Source organism: Tetranychus urticae, chromosome 3 (genome assembly GCF_039701765.1).
Source record: "Tetranychus urticae isolate SD_2017Ah chromosome 3, NJAU_TeUrti_SD_1.0, whole genome shotgun sequence".
NCBI classification, from domain to species: Eukaryota; Metazoa; Arthropoda; class Arachnida; order Trombidiformes; family Tetranychidae; genus Tetranychus; species Tetranychus urticae.
Genome location: NC_142960.1, coordinates 23,211,151 through 23,233,187, shown reverse-complemented (window position 1 = coordinate 23,233,187; position 22,037 = coordinate 23,211,151). Strand labels below are relative to the sequence as shown.

The 22,037-nt window shown below is 32.8% G+C and overlaps 3 protein-coding genes across 3 annotated transcripts; 2 read left to right on the top strand and 1 right to left on the bottom strand.

Annotated features, from left to right (window-relative positions):
• Nucleotides 1–9,637: 9,637 nt before the first annotated feature.
• Nucleotides 9,638–10,532, bottom strand: LOC107365327 (homeobox protein vab-15-like). Its single transcript, XM_015932812.3, has one exon. The coding sequence runs from the start codon at nt 10,289–10,291 to the stop codon at nt 9,662–9,664; it is 630 nt and encodes a 209-aa protein (XP_015788298.2). The 5' UTR covers nt 10,292–10,532; the 3' UTR covers nt 9,638–9,661.
• A 6,954-nt stretch (nt 10,533–17,486) lies between these two features.
• LOC107365092 (homeobox protein MSH-B) lies at nt 17,487–18,576 on the top strand. The gene has a single exon (XM_015932554.3). It carries the CDS (start codon nt 17,717–17,719, stop codon nt 18,419–18,421), a length of 705 nt encoding a protein of 234 aa, XP_015788040.2. The 5' UTR covers nt 17,487–17,716; the 3' UTR covers nt 18,422–18,576.
• Nucleotides 18,577–20,569: 1,993 nt separating this feature from the next.
• Nucleotides 20,570–21,472, top strand: LOC107365095 (uncharacterized). Its single transcript, XM_015932557.3, has one exon. The coding sequence runs from the start codon at nt 20,774–20,776 to the stop codon at nt 21,425–21,427; it is 654 nt and encodes a 217-aa protein (XP_015788043.2). The 5' UTR covers nt 20,570–20,773; the 3' UTR covers nt 21,428–21,472.
• Nucleotides 21,473–22,037: the final 565 nt, after the last annotated feature.

Below are 22,037 nucleotides of genomic sequence, written 5' to 3'. Positions count from 1 at the left end.
AAGGTTCACAAACGCTACACTCAGAATTGAATGGTTTAAGGACTAATCGATAGAGCATGTTGACTTATGAAAAAGTGTCATTTACTTCGTTTCGCAAATGCCGTGTTTAAAAGTTACAGGGTGTCAAAATTGTTTGTCCATAGGTTTATGTGCAAGTAATGTGGATCTATGACAAAATGGTAAAATCTGGTTTTTAGTATTTCTCAATGTATGTACATTGCATCCAATAGGCTTAACCTATGCAAAAATTGATACTTTGACACCCTGGGACTTTTGAACGGAGCATTTGCGAAACGAAAGGCTTGACAGAGGTTCATATCTGACCCATTAGAATATTTTGAGGTCAAAATAAATTGAAGCCTGGTGTAGCGTTAGGGAACCTTCCCTTGTTAGTCTGATTAACAGGCTGTTAGTCTTGTATTTCCAATCTATTTGTAGCCTTGTGTATCAATCTAGCCTTTGCCTTGGACCTTTGTTGCTGTCCATAATTACACATTTTACAAGCTGAATTGTTTACAGGCAAATCCTTTGGTTAAATGAAATGGCTAGTTTGAATAGTCAAAACAAAGTGAAATGCAAAATAGTAATTTTAATGAATGGATTGAAAATGCGCCAAAACTAAAGAAACCAAGAGATTAAGGTAAAAATAATAACAACAAAACACCCAACAGAGTTTAAGATAATCTTGTAAAGGTTGACACAAATCTGTTCAATACAATTACTTGTCACTTCACTGTTTTCAATTGAAAAACCAGTAACCTTAAATTATAAGTTGGGATACTAACAAGTTTAAATTGTTTAAACAATCAACTTCACTTTAACAGTGACTTTTACAGTTTGGCAAGTTTGAATTTGTTGGTTATGATGGTGAATTTAATAAGGTTAAAGATGAATTAAATGAAACAAAACACACGGTCAATATTCAGACCAAACTGACATGAAGTCAAAATATTCAATTCAAATAAGTTTATTCAAAATTGTTGAAGATGATGAAGAAGCAATTGACAATTCAACTAAATGTAAATTAACACCAAGGAAGACAATACAATAATGATACAAAAACTAGTTAAGTTGAAATGGTCTCAACATAAGACAAAAATACACCATAAGTGTTAAGGTGACATTTTAGGTATTTATAGTAGGGCAGGTAAGACAGCCCTTTTGAGTCCTCGGTGAGTAAGAGTTTGTTTGACGGTTAAGATGGACAAGTGGAAGAAAACCAAGGAATGTGAGTTCCTCTAGGGATTTGTGTTTGTTGGTAGCAAGAGGTTGAAAATAGCTTAAGCAGGTAAAAATGGTCAAGTTGAAGGTCAAAATAGCTTCTAGGTTTAAGGGGTGAAATTAGGTGTTGTAGTTAGTTAGAGTAGGTGAATAGTAAATGATTAAAGAAAGAATCAAGTTATTAGGTTGAATGGTTGAGGTACAGTGGACACTTTCCCTAGGACTTTGGAGGGTTCATAGTTCATGGAGAAACTGAGGTTTTCTCATGAACTATGAGTCGTACAGGTAAACAAATGTTACCGACAGATTTGTCTCAATGAAAGGAAGCTAACGATATGTAAAAATATCGAGTAATACCAGAGGTTCTTTATTCAGTAGCTTCATATGGTGAAATGTATGGGAAAAGGTCAAAATAAGGGTTTTTCATAGTTAATACTTAAATGACTTATCAGGTCAAAACTAATTATGAATCATTAAGTTCATGATGATGAACTATGAGTGAATAAAGTGTTGAATGTTAGTCGGAGTCATTATTGGTGTAGTTGGAAGATGAAACGGGAAAAAGTGAAAAAAGTCAAAAATTGAAATGAATTTAGATTGAAGGTAAATCATGACTAATATGTCATATTGAACATTTAAATAAAGAGAAAGGTTAGTTTAAGTTGTGATAAATTAAGTAATGTTGGTATTTTCAACCAACAGCCTCCCTTGCTATAAACAAACACAATTAACTAATGTTGAGCAAATTGATACATTTGAGCAAATTTGCTGGTGTTAACGATTTGGTTAACATATCGGCTGGTTGTTTAGTTGTTGGAATGTATTCAATTCTTATTTTACCATTTTCTTGATGGTCTCTGATAAAATGAAAACGCATATCATCATGCTTGGTTAGTTTAGGCAGGCAACTATTTTTCGATAAAAGGATCGCTCCTTGATTGTCGCTGTAAATGGTGATTGGAGTGGTCAAATTTACATGTAATTCAGTTAGTAACTGAATGTACCACAAAACATCTTTAGTGCATTCACTAATTGAAACGTATTCAGCTTCAGTGGTTGATAAGGCGACACTTTTCTGGAGTCTTGAAGCCCAAGAAACTGGTGAATCTCCAAGTGTCACAGTAAAACCATTTGTTGACTTTCTTTTAACGAGATCACCACCAAAGTCAGCATCACAATAACCATGTAATTGAAGTTCAGGATTCGGATAATTGTAGATGATGCCATAATCAGTTGTACCTTTAAGGTAGCGGAAGATTTTCTTGATTGCTCCCCAATGAATGTCATTATAACACGAATTAAATTGACTCGCTTTGTTGACCTGAAAGGTAATGTCAGGGCGAGAGATGATGGACAGGTACAATAATGCACCAACGGCTTCTTGGTATGGAATTGATGCATCAGGAGGATCATTAGTTGCAATCAGTTTAATGTTAGGATCGCCAGGAGAACCAATTGGTTTGCAATTTTCCATGTGGAAACGTTTCAGCAATGATTTAATGTAAGCTGATTGCTTGATTTTAATTGATGAACGATCTGGACTCTGGATAATCTCCATACCTACAAAAACTTGAGGAGATTGGAACTTCATATCGAAAGCTTTTGACAAGGAATTAGTTAATTTTTCAAGTTCACTTTTGTTAGTACTAACAACAAGTCCATCGTCAACATAAATGACACAAATAGTTAAGGAATTTTGATTATTGACGAAAATACATTGATCAGCTTTGCATTGAGTAAATTTATGGTTTGAGAAGAACTCAACAATTTTTGCATTCCACTGACGTGGAGCTTGTTTTAGGCCATACAAGTCTTTCTTTAATTTGAACACTTTACCACTTTTATCGTCAAATCCAACTGGTTGCTGCATATAAATCTCTTCATAGAGATCACCATAAAGAAATGCAGTTTTAACGTCAAACTGTAATAAATACATTTTGTTAGCTGCAGCAATCGAAAGTATTGCTCTGATCGAGTCGTAACGAGCAACTGGAGAATAAGTCTCAAAATAATCAACTCCATATTTTTGAGAGTAACCTTTAGCTACCAATCGAGCTTTAAATCTCTCAATGGTTCCATCACTTTTTCGTTTGATTCGGTAAACCCAACGACATGAAATTACTCGTTTACCTTTTGGCAGCTCAACTAAATCATAAACATTGTTATCATTCAAAGATTGCATTTCATCTTTCATTGCATTCAACCAATTAACTGATTCTGCTGAATTCATTGCTTCATCATAACTTATTGGTTCCAATGAATTATCAGCAATAGAAGCAAGACATAAGTTAACAAATGAATTTCCTTTCAAATTTAGGTTGGTCAGTTCATCCTCATCAAGTGGGTCGTAAATGATAGTCTCATCACTATCAGAGTCATTATCATCTTCATTTTCATCTTCATCATTGACTCCACATAATTTTCTTAAGTTAACAACTTCATCATTGTTAACACTGTCAATTGTAGCTTCACCATTGTCATCATTTTCAGAAAATTTTACATTACAGGTGACACTAATTTTGTTGGAAAATGGATCGTAAACACGATAGTTTTTAGTTGATTCGGTGTAACCGATAAATATACACTTCTTTGACTTTGCGTCCCACTTCTTTCTCTGTTGATCAGGTATTTTGACGTAAACAACGCAACCAAAAACGCGAAGATGGTCATAACAAGGTTTTTTATTGTACCACAGCTCATATGGTGTTATACCTTTATGTTTTTTGTTAATAACTAAATTCATTACATACACAGCAGTGTTCATGGCTTCGGCCCACAGTCTTTTAGGTAATTTACTTCCGAACAACATTGATCGTGCTAACTCAGCAATTGACCGATTCTCTCTTTCAATTAGTCCATTCTGTTGAGGTGTATATGGACAACTCAATTCGTGAGTAATAACATTGTTTTTCAAAATTGTTTCAACCTTACAATTAACAAACTCTAATCCATTGTCGGACCTCATTATTTTTACCTTTGAACCGGTAACCTTTTCAGTCTCTTTAATATGTTCATCAATTTTAGCAAAAGTATCTGATTTATGAGTAATAAAGTAAATCGATCGAAAAGAACTGAATTCATCTTTAATAACTAGTGCATAGTTAGAACCTCTAATTGATGACACTTCCATTGGACCAACTAGATCACAATGGAAAGCTTCACCAACCTTTACTTCTCTAGGTACAGCAGTCTTAAATGACTTCGAACACATTTTACCCTTCATACATCCATCACAAACAAATTTATTAGGGTCACAATCAATCTTAATTTTAGGTAACAAACCTTCTTTGGACATTTCAATGATTTTATGGACGTTTACGTGGGCAAGTCTTTTATGCCACTCACTAAGTGAACCATCTTTAACAACTAAAGCAAAATTATTCTCATCTTTTCTTGTCTTCAAATTTAAAACAAATGAATTACCAACGGGTCTACATGTCATTAAAACTTTACCCGACTTACTATCAGAAATTTCAGTTCCTTCTAATGATGAGAATAACTTATAACCTTTTTTCATCGCTTGCATCCATGAAAACAAATTGAATTTACCAAGTCGAGGTGTAAATAGTACATTCTCAAGTTTACACTTATTCCACTTTTCACCATCAAAACATTCAGCTAATACAGTACCTTTAGCAATACCAGTAATTTTATTTCCATCTCCAATTGTCAAAGGTATTGGTTCTTCCAATTCAACAAATTCACTGAAACTATGGATGTCACTTGTACAGTGATAAGAGCAACCTGAATCCCAATACCAAACTAATTCAGTTGATCTATTCTCATGTGCTGTATAAGCAATATCATGTTGTTCACTCATTTCATTTTCATTATTGTTCAAAGCTAAATTCGCTTGCTGTGCGGTATTTCTGTTTGAATAATTATTTCTATTGGAGGGTGAGTTAACATTGTTAGGACGCTGAAAATTCCTATTTCCTCTAAAATTATTGTTGTTATTGCCTGAGTAATTATGTCTGTTAGAGTTGTTGTTATTATTGAAATAATTGTTACTCCTGTTTTGATTTGGGAATCTGTTTGAATTATTCCTGAAATTATTTGATTGAGGATTCAGATTGTTTCTTTGATTGTAGTTGTTGTTATTTCTATTGAAATTATTGCTATTGTTGTTATTGTTGTTGTTGTTTGGTCTTCGTCTACAATCATTTTTCAGGTGTCCTTTCAATCCACAATTGAAACAAAACTTATCTTTCACATTATAATGAAATTTATTGACAGGTTTAACTAACAAGGCTTCACCTTTTTTACTCGGGTTACCTTCATTCAAACGTTTTTCTGTTCTCAAAAGATTTGCTTTTAACTGAGCTAAAGTAATTGAATCGCCTGTATCGATTCTCATTTCAATATTTTGTCGGAAATTTTCATAAACAATCGGTAAATCATCTAAAACTTTCATTACAAGATTTTCTTCATCAACATCAATTTTACGATCTTTGTTTAACTTAATTGCAGTCTCAAGTTCGGAGAAATAACTAGCAACTGTGTGAGCCGAAGTGAACTTTACTTCAATGATTTTTCTCTTAACACTAAACGAGCTTTGTTTCGTTCGCTCTTCTCGAAAATTAATTATATTGGTAAACATTTCATGAGCAGTGGTAGCATTAATAAATAAACTTGTTAGACTTACATCTTCGGAATCAATGCTAAGCATGATTAGTTGTTGAGCAGTGGAATCCTTGACATCCCATTCGTTGATTTCGGTGTTTCTTCTGGTGATGTCACGTTGAGTGAGAGTAAGAATCTCATCAGCATTATATTCAGATGGACGTGATGATGAACCGTCAAGAATTTGAAGTATTCCTTTGGATCTACAGATGGTTTCAATGGATCTCTTCCAAACATAGTAATTGGTCTTGGATAATTTAATCACTTGGATATCGTTGGTAATCATGATGGTGTTGTCAGTGATGGTTATACAAAAGGATGATGTACAATTGATAAACACAATAGCCAGTATTCAGGCTCACAGATTAAGTATCAAAATACTGAGACAAACAAAACACAAGTCAGCAAAGCGTGACTGGGCCCATAACCTGTTGGTTATGATGGTGAATTTAATAAGGTTAAAGATGAATTAAATGAAACAAAACACACGGTCAATATTCAGACCAAACTGACATGAAGTCAAAATATTCAATTCAAATAAGTTTATTCAAAATTGTTGAAGATGATGAAGAAGCAATTGACAATTCAACTAAATGTAAATTAACACCAAGGAAGACAATACAATAATGATACAAAAACTAGTTAAGTTGAAATGGTCTCAACATAAGACAAAAATACACCATAAGTGTTAAGGTGACATTTTAGGTATTTATAGTAGGGCAGGTAAGACAGCCCTTTTGAGTCCTCGGTGAGTAAGAGTTTGTTTGACGGTTAAGATGGACAAGTGGAAGAAAACCAAGGAATGTGAGTTCCTCTAGGGATTTGTGTTTGTTGGTAGCAAGAGGTTGAAAATAGCTTAAGCAGGTAAAAATGGTCAAGTTGAAGGTCAAAATAGCTTCTAGGTTTAAGGGGTGAAATTAGGTGTTGTAGTTAGTTAGAGTAGGTGAATAGTAAATGATTAAAGAAAGAATCAAGTTATTAGGTTGAATGGTTGAGGTACAGTGGACACTTTCCCTAGGACTTTGGAGGGTTCATAGTTCATGGAGAAACTGAGGTTTTCTCATGAACTATGAGTCGTACAGGTAAACAAATGTTACCGACAGATTTGTCTCAATGAAAGGAAGCTAACGATATGTAAAAATATCGAGTAATACCAGAGGTTCTTTATTCAGTAGCTTCATATGGTGAAATGTATGGGAAAAGGTCAAAATAAGGGTTTTTCATAGTTAATACTTAAATGACTTATCAGGTCAAAACTAATTATGAATCATTAAGTTCATGATGATGAACTATGAGTGAATAAAGTGTTGAATGTTAGTCGGAGTCATTATTGGTGTAGTTGGAAGATGAAACGGGAAAAAGTGAAAAAAGTCAAAAATTGAAATGAATTTAGATTGAAGGTAAATCATGACTAATATGTCATATTGAACATTTAAATAAAGAGAAAGGTTAGTTTAAGTTGTGATAAATTAAGTAATGTTGGTATTTTCAACCAACAGAATTTGGCTGACAATTTTGTTGCATCGCAATATAAACAAATGGGCTTTACATTTGAAAATAATAAACACTTCATTTTAGATATAAAAAACTGGCAACAATTACATTTATTAATAGTTTCATTAGCGAGCTGATTATTTACAAAACGCTTTATCATCACAAAACTGTTTTGGCTCATTGAGAATATTAATGTTTCATTTCTTGCCTTTTTTGTGGTGATTATACTCATGGGAAACGGTGTTGATGATCAACATTGATCAATGATCATATCAATTATTGTCAACTTAAATGCTTCGGCATAAATTAACATTCATTGAGATAATCTTTCTTTTGTCTTTTGTTTTCTGTCTTTTCTTCGCTAAACTTTTTCCGAGTTTCTTTACTTTTGAAAAAAAGATCTTAAAAAAGGTCTAAATGTTTGCGCTTTGGGACTAAACAGCATTTAACGTCAAGTCATTGATCACCTGAAACGCAAAGGTTTTTAAAAAGAAATGATCAAACTAATTCTTAATCATTCGAGATTTGCGTTTATTTTGTATTATACTGATCAGGTGGAATAGACCTGAGCAAAGTAACAAACCAATGAAAAGTTAATGGTCTATTTGGTTATTTACAGGTGATTTTGATGGTGTCATTGGTTTAGCTGCAGTTTAATGCAAGCATTTCTATCTTCCGATTGTGAATCTAAATGGCAGGACAGATTTTTGGCGATACCGCCAGCTTATTTAAAGAATCCTACTAATGTTGAATACCAACTGAATTGTTCAAACTATCATTGTAAATTGTTTTCTCATCGGCCACGCTCTTCACGCTTTAAAACTTTACGAGATAAACTTTCACAATCGTTCGGCATTGAATTGTAAATTCACTGTTATTGGTTCGTGCTCAATGCTGAATGAAGTTTCAACTCTCCATGTTATTAGCTTTCGTTGGTTCTCATCATGTGCCATTCACTCAACATTTTTCACAGACAATCCATAATTCGATGTTAAATTCTTGTTAAAACCAATAAGTATTCAAGTTAACCTGGCAATATATTTTGTGGTCAGCGTTTGCGGTTTCACTTTAGCTTTATAAAAAGCTAATTAGTCTACCTTTAATACATTCCTTTATGATAATATATTATGGATAATTGGAGCAGAAAAAAGGTTATAAACGTCGGAAAAACGTTGCCAATGTGAATAAGTGTGCAACTTGCAAGGGAAAGGATCTCATGAGGAAAGGGTCGCCACAGAAGCAATACATCATAAGACACTAAATCAGACAAGACATTTTTACTCGTCCAACTTTTTCTCTCTCATTAGACTCATCAGCTCATTCAAAGACCAAGTCTATATACAAAGCTAAAATTGAATTGGAAGATGGGAATTATAATTGACTTAGTCGGAATAGATTCTGTAGTTCAACACAATTGCAAGCTAAGAACTTGCTCAATTCGTCCAAATAATTTCGAAATTAATATTATTCAAGATTATTCAAATGATCATTAATATATATCAATTTATAAACAATTAGTTTGACGACTTATACAATAATCTAAATACAATGTACATACAACTAAAATAATGGCTATTTAGTAAATACTATTTACCAAAATAAATTAGATACCGTAGCTAGTGAAAATTAGCCGACTAGCTAGCCAATCAACTATTTCAGCGAGTCTAGTCGAGGGTTGAATAGCTAAAATGCTTAAGCGACTTATGATTCGTAAGTTATGAAGTTCAAATGCTACCTTTTGTTTAAAAACAGAAGCTTCAGACCATCATTAATGGAAAAATTTGCAAAATTAAGAATAAAAAAGGCTCAAATAATAATTCAAATCAATTCTCTTTGTTTTAAAAACGGTTTAAAAAGTTATGGTTGTATAAAATCGAGCCATAATAGTTTATCATATGGCTCAATATTTTCCCCCTAAAGTCCCCAGAAATTTCAATTTTAGGCTGAAATTAGCTGCACTTAGCCGATAAACTTGTTTCCGCGCTATTCGGCTAAAGTCGACTTTAGTCACGTTGGCCTTTTAGCCAATTAATAGAGTGTCGACTAACTACGGTATCTAAAACATCACATGTACCGAACCGAAAGGTGAACTGTCCGAAGATTCCGAGAAACAGTCAAACTATGCTGCCCTCTCACTGAGAAGATTGAAATAAGGATATTTGTTTCTAAAACATAAAAAGAGATGTCTCTAGCTTCTTCTAAAACGTTCAATAAACTTGATTGAAATTCAATCATTGAATTAACATAATAAGCCACAAAGATATTGAAAGACAATAAAATGAAGAGACAAATTTATAAATTTACAAGGAATTAAATTTAATAGTTAATTTATCAATTGCATTGGGTAAATCACTTTTCCAATATGAGCAGGAGGCGGTTGTTGGTGATGATTCTGATGAATAGTTGGGTAAAATTGTACACCGAAAGGGGAAAAAGGCGCAATAGAGTCTCGTACAAAATTAAATTTTTCCTGTTCGGCATCGGCCAATCGTTTATCCTTGGCTCGACGATTTTGAAACCAAATTTTAACTTGAGTTTCGGTTAAGTTTAACGATGAGGAAAAGTCGGCTCGCTCGGCAATCGATAAATATCTTTTACTTCTAAACTTTCTTTCCAACGCAATTAACTGTTGATTTGTAAATGGAGTTCTTGGCTTTCGATTGCTTTTGTGTTTCCGTAATTGACACTTGATTGTCGGATGTTCACGAAATGATGGAAATGCATATGAATGAAGCCATGGATGATGATGTGAATGAGATAGATTAACAGGTGAATTTGTTGGTGAGGTTGAGAGGGTTAATGGTGTTAGTGGTTGAGTTGGTGGTGTTGTTGGTGAGGTTGACTTGTTTGATAAAATTTGATTGATACCGAAAGACAGTGAAGTTGATTTACTTGGTTTAACTTCACTTTTAATTTCAACCAATTTTTCACTATTACAATCAGACATTTTCATTGCTTAGGATAACATAAAAAAAAACTTGAAACGAAATGACTTTTAACAGGTAAAATGTGCAACTGTACAAGAAAACATAAATATCTGCTTTTTACCTTTCAGTTGAATCTTCAACTGTTATTGGTTGTTGAGTACAATTCAACTTTCCCTTTGCTCTTTACAAGAGTCCGCCTTAAGATGATGAAGATGAGGATGGAGCATTTGGGATGAAGAGAGTAAAGAAAGACCAAGAAAAGTGGGAGACAAGTTTACCTCATTATCGTCTTTTGTTGTCCATCTCTGGATAATTGGAAGATGCAAGTATTTTTACCTTGAAATATTTCGCTTTGAGAAACACCTACAATTTGATGCTCAAATAATGACCAATCAAACAACAGATTAAAATGTTGATGTTTACAGGTCAGTTTGAATAGTCAAAACAAAGTGAAATGCAAAATAGTAATTTTAATGAATGGATTGAAAATGCGCCAAAACTAAAGAAAGCAAGAGATTAAGGTAAAAATAATAACAACAAAACACCCAACAGAGTTTAAGATAATCTTGTAAAGGTTGACACAAATCTGTTCAATACTTGTCACTTCACTGTTAAAAAAGGCAACCAAAATATTGACAAAAACATTTGAAAATCATCGTTTACTCATCCTATCATCGTGAAAAATTTCAAATTCAAACTCTAAATAATGAAGACTCCACATTTGCTCAAAAATGAATGAATTTTTTCATTTGTCTTTGTTCGGTCTTTAAATTCAAATGATTAGGAGCAAAGACTTTGACTTTTGTGTTAAGAGTAGATGTTTGAAGGGTTGGACAATACCTGAGTTTAATTGAGCAAAAATTTTCATGATCAACAGTTTTCGATGAAATCGCTTTCAAAGTTCAAATTTAGATTGCTTTTTGTTCAATTGTGGAACCAGATTTTTTCCTCAAACTCATTTTTCTGATGTAGCTTTTGGAGATCAACCAGAAATGCATTATATTGGAAACAAATTTTCTGTTTCTGTTCAAGAGGTCATTTCGACCCTTAAAGAACTGAAACTCATTTTTGATCGATTAAACTAATTGGATTTTCGAATGAGCCATTTCAATGGAAATGACCAAAATTACAAACCATTTGTTGAACACTTTTGGTTCTATCGTGATTATCGCGTCTATTTAATGATCAATATTGACTAAAAGTAATTATCGTTAAAGATCTATCCTTGAATAATGTCGATTAAATAATGAAGTGAAACGATTTACCCAAATGGATAAATGTAAAGTTGTTGTCACCTTATTTGTGATAACATAAATGTGTCTATAAATTGTGAGGTTGAATTACAAAAGACAGTCCTTGATAGTTATAATGAAAATGATGATTTCCAGTTGCAATAACAACAGATTTCATTGTATTTTCAAGTGAATGAAACATTTTGCTTTATTAAATAACCGTTTCATTGTTAACTGTCTGTTTCTTTTGGCACTTAACTCTCTTATTAGTCTTGCATTGAGACACAAAAATGTTGTTTTGATTATCAAAAATTGTCTTCCATTCGTCTTCGTCTTTCTGGTTATTCTTTGAGTTACAACAAAAAGGACAGTTTCTTTATCATCTCCATCCTCATCATCATCATCCTTTTCACGGTAAACCATTTAATTTAAATAATAGCTACCATTATTAGTTACACACTGGCTCAATAGACAACAAGATAACAACTACAAGTACAACATATAACAACAAGGTAGCTCAACATGATAGACCGGGGACTCATCTTCATGAAAGGCAACACGGTTTATATTGGGACAGTTTAACGTTTAACTAATAGGTAAAGGAAAGAGATGGGAAAAGGGAAAAAAGAAGACGAACAAGAAAGAAAGGAAAAGATGAGAATAAGATGATGGAGAGAAGAAGAGGGGAAGAAAAGGTAAAGGCAATGTTGAGTGATTCCGTTGGAGACAATTTATCTAGTACAATTAACGTCAACAAGGCTGGGTGAAGATGAAAGACTGACGATCCTTTTTGTAATCTAACAACAAAAAAGATACATTAGAAACCAAGTGGACTTGACTATTCTATCGATTGGTTCCGTTCGGTTAAACTTTAAAGATGAATGGAATGGACCAGGACAATAGGTGATTAACTTGATTGCCTGATGTTTACAACAAAATGTCATCTTTACTTGTATGAATAATCATTACTTTGGTAGGCATCTGAGCCTAATTTACACTTTGATCTGGAAAGTTGATTAAAACAAAAATTGTTCAACTTTACAAATGAAGTTTTGAAAACTCAAAGTTTTACAAAATGAAAGGGTAAAAATGTTTAGGTTTGAGTCATTTTCGCAATTAACGATTCTTCAAACGTCCAAATCTGGATATCGGATAATTAGCTAATAAATTAAGTAATACGCTCAAGTGCAAAAGTAAAAGAATAGAGTTTATGTGTCGCGATTTTCGACTGAAGGCGACTCTCATTGATCTTTAATTTTTACAATGCCAATTGTAAGGGAACGGCTAGTTAAGAGGGGAAAATGGACAGTTAGTCAACCCTAATGGATCTTGAATGGACCTTAAATCTTGGATTTAATTCTGTCTGACTCTAGTTATCACACTGACTATCAGTCTAAAATAATTGACCGATTTTTCAAAAATCGAGAAATTATATTTCAATAGCAATGGCATCATCAACTAAACTCTAATTAAATTGTTTAAAGAAACATGCGATGTGAATTGCTTAGCATCGCTCTTTGTTGTCATTGAAATTAACTGATTTAATGGACGAATCAATTGACGGTCAGTGCGATGTTTAGTGTTCTAACGATCTCTTTGAATAAGATGAATATCGGAACAAGTTAAGACTGAAGATTTTTCAATTTTTATACCAAACATGTTTTAGTTGAATGAACATTGAGTTTTGGAAAACCGTTTAACAAACTTTGGGACTATGACCGATTCTAATGACAACCTTATTTCAGCCAAAAGACATACTTTTTGATCGAATATTGTTTTTTCAGATTTTCGCAAATTCATTCTAAGGATTTTCTTGTAGTGCAACATGAACCTTACAAAGTTTCATGTATTTTTGAGTCCATTTTAAATGCTATGATCGGAGCTTTTCAAAATCAGAAAGTTTCGATTTATTTATGCTGTTAATTCATTTACAGCTAATCGAAGGTTGCTTTTAGTAACATCAAAATCTCAGCGAAATTGCTCTAAATCAGATGGCAAGTTTTTGCTTTTTAATTAACCATTAATCGCGCTATAAATCTTGACCTGTTTATTCAAATGTCTCTCGATACTCAATTGCTTTGACCAAATGTTTTTTGTAATTACAAAGAGAAATGAGAAAGTCAATTACATGTCAGGTGAAATAGTATCCTTGACTGTAAAGGTAGGAATAAAGGTGAAATGAATGGAGTGAATGTACAAAAAGATGTGAAAATAATATAAAAGTGGGTTCAACAATTAATGATTGTTGCTTGTAAAAAACCCATCTAAACACCCATAAAGTACAATATAATGGCAACAATGGAGGAATCACTCTTAACTTGATATTGGTCAATATGGTAACAAAGCGGGTAATATTTCACTTCTTTCCCGTTGCCACTCCAAGAGCGTTAAATTAATCGTCCATCAGTTTAGTCTTGTTCAGTGCTTTTATCTGTCAAAAGATGAAGAGGAAGAATGAGAAAAAGAGAGTCGAGAAAAGTTGTCCTTTTGACTTTTCTCGATCATCATCTTCTTCTTTTCAATAATGTTTACCATAGCATAACTAAAATGAACTCGAGTAAGTGAGATCCTATTATTGTATTGTTATTGTTCAATGAAAAGGCATTGGCACTTCATGAAATTGAATAGACATAAAGAGCTAGACTCGAAATGATTATTATTATACATTTTGTTATTGTTATCATCATTATTATTGAAGGACTAAAGTATCACCGATTCAACTTGAACCTTTCCTTTGGCCGTTTCTATTTAATTGAATAATCCATTATGCTTATTACTGGCGTGCGTTTTTTTCTTGAGCAGCCAACATCTGAAGCGAGTGATTTAACATCAATATCAACTGATGTTGCGGCAATGTTGACTAGTCAAGAGCTTTGACTTTCTGATTTAGCCGATTATTGGTTAAAAAATTGTTGCTCATTTCAACCTTTCATCGCCTTCATCCTTTCAAAACCCGTTTCATTTGACTTTAGTTTTCCAATCGTTTTTCATTCATCTTTGGCTGTGGACTTTTGAAGCAAATTTGGTTGCTTTTTTGATCATTTTTTAAACATCAAATCGTCCTTTCTTCGTTGCCAAGATCGAAGCCATAAAAAGTTGAAATGAGCAACAATTTTTCTTCCAATAAGCAGCTGAGCCAGAGCTTGTTCCTTCATCAGTCAACATTGTCGTAAGACAATATTCAAAAGTCAAGAACCTAAAGTGTTCTTCCCTCTATCTGCTCTAGTAACGTCTATGATAATGGTTTTTGCTCTTTTAATTAAACTTGTTCATTCTGTCTGTGAATTTTAGTCACTTTGTTGTCATTAAGTGTGCAAAATTGACATTTAACCATGAAATACTTTGCTAGAAAAGCGCACATGAAATAATTTCAAACACAATTTCATCATTATCTGCGTGTCTTTGACAAACTCAATACTGATTATCCTTTGCCTTCGAGATGAAGGGTTAAGAAACACACGCATAGTTGTTTAAGGAAAGCAAAAGGTCAATAATAAGCTACAAACAAGGAGGATGAAGGCAAGTTGGAAACAAGGGAAAGTTGAAAGAGTTACTTCAATGTAAATACAGGTTTAAACAGGTAATCAAGAAGTCGGTGTTTTTGTACACTTTACCACCACTTTTTTTCGCAGCTCAACTCTGCCCAATTTGCCATGCATTTTAATGATAGAGAGCACATAATGATAATTATAATATCATGATCATGGTATTAATAATAAACGCAAATGATACAAGCGAAAATGGTTTCAACAAAAGCAACGGCCAAAACAAAACTAACAAATGATGTTGAGAAAAGAGTTTGGCCTTTTCTTTACTAACAACATCGCTGCTAATTACATTGACTGGGCGACATTCAGACTACTGGTTATTCAGTCCGCAACGATCAAACTAAAACGAAAAGAGAAAGAGAAGAGAAAAAAGATGAGAAAAACTTTAACCTTTTTACGTGGAAAAACAAATTCTGACCTTTTCATTATCTATTAATATGACGATAGTCAACTGATGGCCTTAGGTATGAAAACGGACAATTGAGACAAAAATGTTTCTCTGTTTTTTGCTTGTTGACGCCAATTACCAACTCTAATTCAGTATTGAACATTTAAAGGTAAAACCGAGGGCTGACCTAAAGATTTGATTCGATTCATTGAAATTGAACTTTGTTTTATCACGACAATACTTGATATCGATGCCATTATTACAATAGTTGGAACCCAATTTATTTGACAGAGACACAAATAACAACAAACAATAACGTGTAAAGGGTCATTCGGTAATTAAAGGAGTGGCCTTTGGTCAATCATTAGTTTTCAACGAAATTGATTCTTTCTTTATGTTTCTTCTTCTTTCCTTTCGAACACTTTATTTCCTTGTTTCTTTTTTCCTTTCTTTCCTCTTGTCCTTTTCACTGTACCTTTACTCGCTTTCAGCTTAATTACTTTCGTAAGGTAAAGTTACTTTTGGTAGCTCAATAAATGCTTTTCTGGATAACTTTTCAAACTATTGTTAATAGATTACAATAACATTGAGAGGAAAGAAGAAGCTGATGATGAGGATGAAGAGGATGAAAAGGAGAAAGATGAAGCAGTCATAAATCTGACATTGATAAAGTCAAGTTCATTGAATTGTTAACCACGTTCAAAGTGCGAACAAGCTACCGATTCCTTCTTTTTTCTTATCTTTTCGCTTCTCTCTTTTTACCTTAATGTTTTTTACTTACTTTTTTGGTCACCAAATTGCCTTTACTCAATCAACTTTCAAATGCAATAAAAGGTTTTCATTGAAAGAAAAACGTTTCGCTTTTCCGTTTCATTGATTCCAATTAACTAACTAATTAACTGGTTGTTTTGCAAATCATCAGGAATCAATAAACTTTCTTGAATAATGTTCATTAATCAAATAATTTCATTTCACCAAAAGCCAACTCCAAATTTCGGGTTTACTAATTTTTCGGTAAATTTTATTCCAAAATTTTGATTCAAATTTTTAGTAAATTTTTGCCGACAAAGTTTTCGCCTTTTAGAAATTTGAAGCCAAGAAAGTTCTTGTGTGTAAAACTGCTGAAATCAGAAACCTTTAAAGTCGAAAATTTTCATTCGATTTTCAAAGATTCCAAATTTGAAACATTCTGTTAAGAAAGAAATGTTTAAGGCCATTCGTTAAAATCAAGATAATTGTCGAAGAATCGAACATGTGCTCGATCACTGATGTCAACAATAGGAAATAAGTTTAAGCCTTAACTTTTGTCACTCGCAGTGATATGCTTAATTGAAAATTAGATTGAAACAGAAAATTTTATTAACTGATTAAGTGCGTTTTTCGGTTGATCATCAAAATTTACATCAAAAAAATGAGTTTCATGAAAAAATCTGGTTCCAAATTTGTATAAAAAGAGATCGAAACTAGAATTTTGAAAGCGATTTACTTTTAACTTTCAAGGTTTTGTTATTTCTCTCAAATTGAAACCCTCGATCAATACGATTCCACAAATTTTCGGATCATTTTTGGCCGTTTCCGATTTGATCAGCTTCAATTTTGAAACTTGCAATCTCAGTTTTTATCTATTACTTTATTTAACGATAGGATAATTGGATAATAAATGGACGTAAAATTTTTCGAAGGAAAAAGTGGATCGCAAACACTTGAGCTTGTTATCCAAATTGTTATCACATTATTTCTTTACATTTCTTATTACATTATTTATTTAAAGTGAACAATGGACGAACAAGATGAATAAAGTTTACCATTAAAACTGTCACTCTTCATATTAACTGTATCAATTTGATATCTAATAGCCCTAGGAGTTGCATCTCCCCTTTGGCCTTTATGTCAATAGTGAAAGAGAATGCGAACAAAAAAAAAGAAAGAGTCGACAAAATAATTGGTCCATTTAATGAAAATGCATCCAATGATTGGGTCAAACTAGAACTGTGTGATTATCGATTTTCCTAATCGACTTTCATTCGATATTGATCGATACTTTTTCCTCTCTTTTTCATGTACCTTTCTAGCTCCCTCCTCATTGAGGCGGATGATGGTTGAGGAGGAGCCAAGTTGAGTGCAAACCAATAACAGTGAATTTACAATTCAATGTAAAACGATGTTCAACTAAAAAGTTTGTTCATTTCATTTCGAGTTGCTTCTTACACAGTGACTATAACATGTCATTTATTTAATGTTATTTCATTGAATCTCATTGAAGACAAAATATTGTTTGTGAAAATGTCTGACTCTAGCAGTGAGAAGATGGTCAACATCAAAAGTGAAGTGAAAACTGAAGTAAAAAGTGATGTGAAATCAAGTACTTTTAATCCCATCTTTGAATCGCCCTTTTGCATGGAAAGAATTTTAGAGAAAAAAGTTAAAAAGTCGCCAACACCGACCTTACCGACCTTATCGACACCGAGCTCACCACCAGCTAAACCAATGACACCATCAAGTCCATCAATATCACCAGCACAATCACCTGTTCATTTACCTCATCAACATCACCATCCTTGGCTCAAGCCTTTTGCATTTACATCTTTCTGTGAACCTCCAGCAATCAAATGTCAATTAAGGAAACACAAGAGTAATCGAAAGCCGAGAACGCCCTTTACTACTCAGCAGTTACTAGCACTGGAAAGAAAGTTTCAGTCGAAACAGTATTTATCAATCGCCGAACGAGCAGACTTTTCAACATCTTTAAACTTAACGGAAACTCAGGTTAAAATTTGGTTTCAAAATAGAAGGGCCAAGGAAAAGAGGTTAAAAGAAGCCGAATTGGAAAAGTTTAATTTCTCTCGAAGTGCACCCTTTGCCACCTTTGGTTTACAATTTTATCCCGCTTTCCAACAACACCAACTTCAGTCTCCACCTCCAGCTCATATTGTAAAATTTGGTCATCCAACGCAATTCATCAATCGACAAAATTTATTAACTAAATAAATAATCATTTAAATATATTCAACATTTTATTCTCAACTATTAACCAAAAATGACACTTTTTGATTCAAAATGCAATATCAAGTTTTGAAATTTTACTCCTTTTCTTGATTGTTAGCTTTTAGCAAAAATAAAGCCAAATATCAGAAACAAAACACCGAAACGAAACTCATTCAAAAACCTCAGTAACACTGAAATGAAACAAAAAATCGTGTTCTAATAATCATTTTGAAGTATCACATGTAATTGTTTTATTATATAATTGAAAAGAGTTTGGATGTTGTACATCGGCTTTTAATTCACTAATAGAGCTTCGAAGTAGAGTTGAGGAAAGAGCGAGAATTGTTGAACTTTTGACATAGAATAGGATATTATCGGACAAAATTGACTGAACCTTAAAGTTGATCATCTCTTCATTGGCCACTTTGATGATGAGTTTGATTCATTTCTATGCCGATCTTTTCAATTTGACAAAAAGATATTTTCATTTTTGTTCATTTTTTGACAAAATCAATTCAAGCGCTTCTAAAACTTACGAATTCAAATCAAAATTTAACCTCACAGAATGTGATGGATCGCGAAGCTATCGATAGTCACATTTGTAACAATAGTAACTTGATATTTACGCCTACAATTAAAGCCTTCAGCACTTGAGCTCATTATATAATAAATCATGTTTCGATTTTTTATCTAAGGTTTGGGCTTCAATTTTTATCGGGTGAAGACTTTTGTTTCTTGTAGAGTTTGTTTGAAGATGAAACAGTGTTGGGAATCGAAGTTGGTTTACTTTAATTGTTGAAAAAATTGCGATAATTTTACTCTTTTTGCATTATTGTAGTTGCTAATTGTGAAAATATGTTTATTTTGAGTGTCCGACAATTGAGAACTCAGAAGAAGAGAATCATCAATAATGATTATAATTAGCTATCATCAACCTAATCATTACCATTATACTGTACATACTCATTAACATCATTTTGACGCACAAAAAAGGTATCAATGAGCTGTAATGGGATGAAAAAAACTTTCACTTTTTAGCGTTAAAACTTTTTTACTCCAATCGAATCAATTTCTCGTTTCTAATTAACCTTAATTAACCCAATTGACCATTAATAACCAACATTTACCTTAACCAAGCCCAAGTTAACCTTCTAAGGGTACTTTAACAATCATCATTAAATAAGAGTGAAAGTTTTCCTTTCTTTTCCAGTCAACAAGCGACTATTTATTTGACCAAATAACAATGCGCAGTTTACATAAATTACCTTAAAAATCGTTTTCTTCCTTAGAATTAGTCGTTTTGGGCAGAAAAACAAGGAATAACAAATGAATATTCTGATTGAATCAACATGTTTAATGATAGATGAAGTGACAAAAGATGGTTCGATTTGACATTTATTGGCTTTACAAGATCTTTTGGTTAAGTGAACGAGTTTGAGTGAAATGAAATATACTGGTTTTAATGAATGGATTGAAAGCACGGCAAACATTCATTGATGATTTGAGCGTAAAACAACGTAAAAAGGTTGAAGTGTAAAAATTTTTGTACCAATCTTGACCATTGATCAATCAACATTTAAGTCAAAACCAATGGACTGTTGAAGCTTGTCTTGAAATCGTGAGTTACTTTTCAATTGCAATTGAAAAGTCATCAGAAAATAATGAAAATTGAATTCGCTTCTGTTTTTGACCTTTCACTCTTTCCAAGTCAAGAGGATAAGTTGAAATGATTAGAGAGTTAAAAGGTAAAGATATAAGGTGAAATTGAAACCTGGAATTTAGAAGAGAGAACAACAGAGAAAACTCTTTTTCTGTTATTTGCTTTTGTCAATGATTGAAGTCGCAAACGTTTAACTCTTTTAATCATTTTCCTGACTTGAAGTATTTCCAATCTATTTGTAAGATTAACTTAAATTGAAAATTAACATTAGAATGGTGGCGATAATTCCAAATGTATCAAAGCGCAAGCTAAACTTCACAACAATATCGACCAAAAAATTGCAAAATTCATGTAAATCTAAATAATTTCAAGCAATTAGTCGAGGTTCTAAAACGTCAAAGGAATTAAGAAAATGAAATTGACAAAAATTCCAATATTCAAAAGGAAATCACCAAAACTTTGTACTACTTTGCACATGAGTGTATCTCATTGCCTTTCCTCGTTGAGGCGGATGATGGTTGAGGTGGAGCCAAATTGAGTTCAGACCAATAACAGTGAATTTACAATTCAATGTAAAACTGTGTTCAACTAAAAAGTTTGTTCATTTCATTCCGAGTCAGTAACAACTATAATTTAATGTTATTTATTTAACTTTATTAGTTTATTAAACAATACATTTTTGTGGAAACAAAAAAATGTCCGATGTAAATGGTAAAAAAATGGTTCAAAAAAGTATGAAAAGTGAAGTGAAAACTGAAGTGAAAAGTGACCAACATAAATCTTTTAATCCCGTTTTCACATCGCCCTTTTGCATGGAAAGAATTTTAGAGAAAAAAAGTAAAAAGTCAACACCAACACCTCCACCTAAACCGATGACACCATTAAGCCCCTCGATATCACCAGCACAATCACCTGTTCATTTACCTCATCAACATCATCATCCGTGGCTCAAGCCTTTTGCATTTACATCATTCTGTGAACCTCCAGCAATCAAATGTCAATTAAGGAAACACAAGAGCAATCGAAAGCCGAGAACGCCATTTACTACTCAACAATTATTAGCACTGGAAAGAAAGTTTCAGTCGAAACAATATTTATCAATCGCCGAAAGAGCAGACTTTTCAACATCTTTAAACTTAACGGAAACTCAGGTTAAAATTTGGTTTCAAAATAGAAGGGCCAAGGAAAAGAGGTTGAAAGATGCCGAAGTCGAAAAGTTTAATTTCACTCGAAGTGTGCCCTTTTCCACCTTTGGTTTACAATTTTATCCCGCTTTCCATCAACACCAATCTCCTACTCCAGCTCACATCGCTAAACTTGTTTATCCAACGCAATTGATTAACCGATAAATTAACGTAATAACTATTAATAAATAAATAATTAACTTTTCATTTTTTGTTAACTTCTCATTGTTTTGTTACTTTGCTCAGGGCCATTCCACCTGATCAGTAAAATACAAAATAAACGAAAATCTCGAATGATTAAGAATTAGTTTGATTATTTCTTTGTGAAACCTTTGCGTCTCAGGTGATCAATAACTTGACGTTGTGTTAAATGCTGTTTAGTCCCAAAGCGCAAACATTTAGACCTTTTTTAAGATCTTTTTTTCAAAAGTAAAGAAACTTTGAAGAAAAGAAAAGACAAAAGAAAGATTATCTTAATAAATGTTAATTTATGCCGAAGCATTTAAGTTGACAATAATTGATATGATCATTGATCAATGTTGATCATCAACACCGTTTCCCATGAGTATAATCACCACAAAAAAGGCAAGAAATGAAACATTAATATTCTCAATGAGCCAAAACAGTTTTGTGATGATAAAGTGTTTTGTAAATAATCAGTTCGCTAATGAAACTATTAATAAATGTAATTGCTGCCAGTTTTTCTATATCATCAATGAAGTGTTTATTATGCTTTATTTGCTTATTTATATTGCGATGCAACAAAATTGTCAGC